General features: G+C 41.8%; 1 protein-coding gene across 1 annotated transcript in view; it reads right to left on the minus strand.

Moving 5' to 3' along the window:
• Positions 1-5792, minus strand: part of MRC1 (mannose receptor C-type 1) — a 127057-nt gene extending 121265 nt beyond the window's left edge. Inside the window, exon 1 of the mRNA XM_023735071.1 lies at positions 5632-5792. Within this exon, the coding sequence (XP_023590839.1) occupies positions 5632-5719 (88 nt within the window). The 5' untranslated portion in view covers positions 5720-5792. The remainder of the gene's footprint in view (positions 1-5631) is intronic.
• Positions 5793-6019: the final 227 nt, after the last annotated feature.

Consider the following 6019-nt stretch of genomic DNA (forward strand, 5'->3'; position numbering starts at 1 on the left):
GAGCAGTCAGTGGTGGTAGCCGGGCACCATCTAGTTGTACCAGACTCAGTCTGGTGGAGGCCCTGGTAGTTGTGGTCCATTACTCCTTTGGACTAATCTTTCCCTTGTATCTTATTTTCTTCATTCTCCCTTGCTCCCAAAGGGGTGAGACCAATGAAGTATCTCAGATGGTTGCTCAAAGGCTTTTAAGACCCGAGACATTACTCACCAAGATAGAATGTAGAACATTTTCTTTATAAACTTACATCACACAACTTCTATCTTACTTTGAAATCCAATCTAAACTAGTAGTTATGAAAAAAAAGAAGTGTATCAACTAAAACTATAAGCCAAATACAGAATTTAAGTCTATAGATCAAATAGTTTGCTCTATTAGTAAACATAAGTTAAAAAATATATATTTAGGATTGGCAAATCAGTTATAAAAAAAAATGAGGTGGAACTTTTCTCTAAAATGGCTGCTATAGTTCTGCCCTTTACTCTCTGTGAGTGTTAACAAGTTGAATAGCAGTTCTGATGGTCAGTTTTCGTATCTATAAAATGAGAATAACCATGCCTACATCAGAGAGTGCTATGAGGATTAAGTGAGCCTCTGTGTGCAAAGCGTTTAGTCCATGATTCTATCCTGGTGACATAGATGAGTGATCCTCCAACAGAAGGTAGGGAAGACATTCACAGGGCAGGGCGCACAAATCAGAATTACCTGGGGGACTTTAGATTCCAATTTGTCCCCTTTTCCATAGTGAGAATCATTGCCATTGTGAGCCACTGTGACAGCTAGGGGTGCAAGGTCCCTCAGGTGAGCTGAAGCAGAAACCAGGCATGGCTGTTACTGCAGGCACACACCCTAACCTTCACTATGTACGTCGTGTGGTCAGGTGTAAAGCTGCTTAGAATTCCACTGACTTATTCTACTTTCAGAGTCCCTGGACACTGAAAACAGTTAACACACTTAGGGGCTAACCAAAAGATTGGAGGAGCAAGTACATCCAGAGGTACCTCAGAAGAAAGGCCTGGTGATCTACTTCTGAAAAATCATCCACTGAAAATCCTATGGAGCACAGTTCTACCCTGATGCACTTGGTGCTGCCATTAGTCAGAGTCAAGTCCATGCAATTAGTTATTCTATTTTCACTACTGTCTCCTGATTCATTACCCCCCTCGCCTTTTCAATTCAACACACATTATAGAGCATCTGTTTGATGCAAAGCTATGGGCCCTTGAGGTCTAAGTCTCTGATCCAGTTAGTTGTGCCTAATACTTGCAGATTAACCAAAAATCACTCTTAACACTCAAATATCTAAACTACCTGTATGTTCCAAGGCGTAAATATTAGCACAGACTTCAAATACAAACCCCAGGCAAGCTGTTAAATGGAGTACAAAAAACAGGGAAAGAAGCTGGTATTTTTTCCCCGCTAAAGAAAGTTTTGTGAAAAATAAATTTATCGAAGAATTAATATTTAATGTAAGATATGTGCTTATAATGGAATCAAAGTTTTCAAAAGTGATCATGAGAATCATCATTATGATGATTACATGTCAGTGATTATTTTCCTTAGTATTTAGATGAGGAAACTGAAAGAGGAAGAGTATCAGGATTGCATAACTTGACCTATCAGTGTCAGACCACAATTTGATGCTCCCAGGGCACAACCATCCAACAGGGGTGATCAAAGTCACGCTTCCTTGGTCTGTGTTAAAGCAAGAAACTTCATGGGCGATGTAGAGCTGAAAACTGCGCAGTGAAGTCCCAGGTCTACTGCTAACTGCTATGTAGTGACCCTCAAGATTATTTCGCATTGCCTTATCCATAAAATGATGAGGTCAAAGTAAAAGTGTGTCATTTCCAAGTTGACTCATGGTTTAATATCCCAGGAATCTATGAATTACAACTAAGATTTCTTTCCTACCTGCAAGAATTCCTTTAATTTTTATTCTGAATAAGCTTTTTCTTGCCACTTGGCCCTCTGTTTTAGCTGTATCCTGAGAACCTAGAAAGGAAGGCTGGGTGTTGCCTGGTGGCCCGCTGTGCTGGAACCAGCTAACACCAACCAACCAGTTGCCATCAAGTGGATTCAGATTCATGGTAACCCCATGTGCATTAGAGTAGAACTGTGCTCCATAGGGTTTTCAGTGCCTGATTCTTTGGAAGTAGATTTGAAGTACCTCTGGGTGGACTCAAACCATCAACCTTTCGGTTAGCAGCGAAGCATTAACCACGTGAGCCACTCTGGAACTCTGGCATCGACCAGTGAGAGCCTATTGTTAGTATCTTTTTCCAATTCGACCTCCAGTGAAGTCACGTTGGTAGTTTGAAATCAACCATGGCAGAGTATTTACACCATGGAAATTAGCAAACCAGACAAATCGAATCAGTGCTGTTGTTTTCTTTTTTTATTTCTGAAAATTATTTGTTAAACATTTACCCGCACACCACTTCCTGTGAGCCAAACCCTTCCATTTCCAAGGCTAACTTCTGTGCTGAGGTCCTTCTCAAAAAACAAACGGTGTCTGACCAACTCTCATTGTATCCCAGCTACAATCATATCCCCACGAGGCCTAAATGTTGGCACTGAATGCAATTTTCTCTGCTAAAAAGAAAGAAGGGCAAGAGGAAGAGGAAGTGTAGACTCCATCTGTAGAGCTTAGGCCTCCAAGTATGATGGACCCATCCATTGGCATCAGCCTAAAGATGCTCATGGAGCTGATGATGTGGGATACTCTGGGGAGGTAGAAGAAAGGGTTCTGGTGTAAAACACAATAAACACCAAGAAGCAGGGAGACCTTTCTGTGAGTTTTCTTAATCAGTGTGAAGCTGGGGGAGGGGGTTCCTCAGAATTCGTATATCATTTAAGCTACCAAGTAGGTGTTCTATTTTTATCTAGTTTTACACCTCTGTTCATGCTTGGGTCCAGGAAAGGGTAAAATAAGAATTAGAGACCCGAAGTGAAAAAAAAGAAAATCTAGGAGAGGCTTCTTAACCCACTTTTTATTCTCAAAATAAACAGGTCTTCAGCACCTCCCACCTTCTCCCAATATTTGTCCCTAGGAAGACATTAGTCAGAGTAAGACATCCTGCTGTCTCTAGGAGGAAAAAAGCCTAAGCAAATTAAGAAACACTTTTCGAGAGTGAGTTTACAGAGATTAGAGGCTATCTCTGTAGCCCCTGTGGTCCAGCTCTGTGGTAGCCATGCACCACTTGTGTCTATTGTGCACTTGAAATGAGGCTAAGTCTGAGTTGAGATGCACTCTCAGCATGTATTACACATTGTATTTTGAAGATCTAATTAAAAAATAACAGCCGTAAAAATATCCCCAAGATTCTTATGTTATATCAAGTGTTAAAATGATACTACATTGGATATATTGGGTGAAATAAAATATCTTAATAAAATCAATTTCACCTGTTTCTCTTCACTTTTTTTTTATAATGTGCCTATTCAAAATTTTGAAATGAAATGCTGTGGCTCGCCTTTGTGCCTCACATTGTGTTTCTATTGGACAGCGCTGAATCTCGTAAATAGTCCTTGAATTATTCATCTGGCTTCTGCTCAATATCTTTCATGACAGGTAACTCACTACTCCTAAGCAGCCTATTCTATTTTAAAGAACACAAACCTTAGGATTTTCACTGGTCTTCGTTTTAATCTTTAGGGCCACAAAGAACATCTTAATCCTCTTGCACATGACAGACTTTCAAGATGAAGATGGTGATATAATGCCTAAAGCCACCCTCCCGGCCACAGTCTTCTCTCTTCCAGGTTAAGCAACTCCTCCTCTAACACCAGGCGCTAACTGAGAGATAAGCCTTATAGCCAGCACTAAGGTAAAATATCACCTCAGGCCCCAGGTATTTTTTTCTCAGTGTGTTTCTTGGGAAATGTCTCCTTCAAGTGCTTAACATACTGATTTCTTTGGAGTAATCACTAATACAGAAAGAAAATTAAGTCACTGCTCTTCATAGCTAACACTTGTGAAGTACCCACTCTGGGCCATATTCTGTTTCAAACATTTCACATATTGTAACTCATTGAATCACCACAACAACTGATGTGGCAGGTAATATTATTATCCCCATTTGATAAACAAGGAAACCAAAGCACAAAGAAATTTAAGTAACTTGCCCAAGGTCACACAGCTAGTACGAGTCAGAAACAAGGAGCAAATTACATTGCCTGTTCTTGTGTTTTTATAGTCACTGCTACTACTTAGTGGAGCCCTGGTGGCGCAGTGGGTAAGAGCTCAACTGGTAACAAAAAGGTCAGCAGTTCAAATCCACCAGCCACTCCTTGGAAACCCTATGGGGCAGTTCTACTCTCTCCTACAGGGTCGATATGAGTCGGAATTGACTCGACGGCAATGGGTACTACTACTTAGTACCTAGCACTGTTGTTGCTAGGTGCAATCGAATCGGTTTCAACTCATAGTGACCCCATGTGACAGAGTAGAACTGCCTCATAGGGTTTCCGAGGAGCAGCTGGTGGATTTGAACTGCCAACGTTTTGGTTAGCAGCTGAGCTCTTAACCACTGCACCACCAGGGCTGCAGGTTGCCAGGCTTTTCTCCCAAGGAGCTGCTGTGCAGGTTCTGTCAACCTTTCAGTTAGCAGCCAAGCACTTAACATTTTTCATCTCCAAGACACCTTCTACTTAACACTACTTATTGCTTATTATGATTTGGTTTTTTCTGCAATCAAATCCTTTCTCCTAGTACATTCCTGGCAGTAGAGATTCAGTTAACTGTCCTCCCAGTTCTCTCCCTGCCACTACCGCAATGCAAAGAGCAGTGCCATAAGCATAAACTGTACTCAGTAAATGTTGATTTGATAGAAATGAAAAATTAGGGACCAAAAACTCAAGGTGGAAATCCCTCTTATATAATCTCAAAACAGAACTAGCAGTGAAAATTCTTACAGGCACTCTCATTCTGCAGTTTAAGCAGGCTGAGTCTGGAGAAATAGAACAAGACTCAATCAGATCTCTGAAAATTTGAAAAGCTCTGAATCTGTCCCTAATGAGTAAACCACCAGTCTCCACAAAAAGACAGGAATAAGTCTACTTATGGTACAATCTGAATAATTTAGAATGCAGTGAAGGATGAACTTGCTAACAATAAAAATGATGAATGATTAAAATGGCTCACAGAAAAAAAAAGATGTGAATAAAAAAAATTGTGAATATCACACGGAATCCCCGTTTTGGGGATGCTCTGTGGTCCTGTCCTTAGACCTAGAATGCTGCCCTTTTTTTTGGCCAAAAACACTCAGAAGAGACTTGTTGGAGGTTAGGTAGAAATATTGTGAATTGAAAACCAGAATGTGCAAACCACAGAGCAGAAGACTCTCCCAGGATAAAGACGGGAAGGGCAATGTTATGAAAGAAGTCAGGAAGAGGATGCAGGGTTTGTGGGGCTCAGGGCCAGGCAGCACCTCTCCTCCAGCCCTGCGGCCTCCATGCCTGGCAGCCAGGCAGAAAGAGTGGGTTTCGCTAGGGAGCTTGTGGTACAGGGAGTTTTGCTTTCCTCCCCACCTCCTCCCCTTGAAAGGAATCCATTACATCTAACCCAGAAGAGGAAGGTTTGCCATAGGCAACAGGCACAACTCAGAAGGCAGAAGTCAGAGCAGACTTACCCAACAGCTGAACAGTCACCGGAACCTGAGAGAGGAAAACCAGGAGCACCAGCAGCCTCATGGCCAAGAGTTTATCCTTTTCTTCCATTGATGGACAGGAGGGGGTAAAAAGGAAAACAATGAGGGTGTCAGATGACCCCCTCTACCAGGTCCCTTCTCAGAGCCCTCCTGCTGAAAAGAAACGTGGAGGAAGGGCTCACTTTTAAAGGGCTCCTGAATTTAGGGGAAACCTCCAATAAGGAGATATCCTGTCACATGAGGGTGTTTGGAAAAACAGGAATTCAAAGTTACAACTTTGCTTTGTAAGCTAACTTCTGAGAAGAGCAGAAACAGAGGAAGGAGAAAAAAGGACACATGTAGGATAAGGGTGAGGATGAGGGGGAGGACA

This window comes from Trichechus manatus, unplaced genomic scaffold (assembly GCF_000243295.1).
Source record: "Trichechus manatus latirostris isolate Lorelei unplaced genomic scaffold, TriManLat1.0 scaffold00075, whole genome shotgun sequence".
NCBI classification, from domain to species: domain Eukaryota; kingdom Metazoa; phylum Chordata; class Mammalia; order Sirenia; family Trichechidae; genus Trichechus; species Trichechus manatus.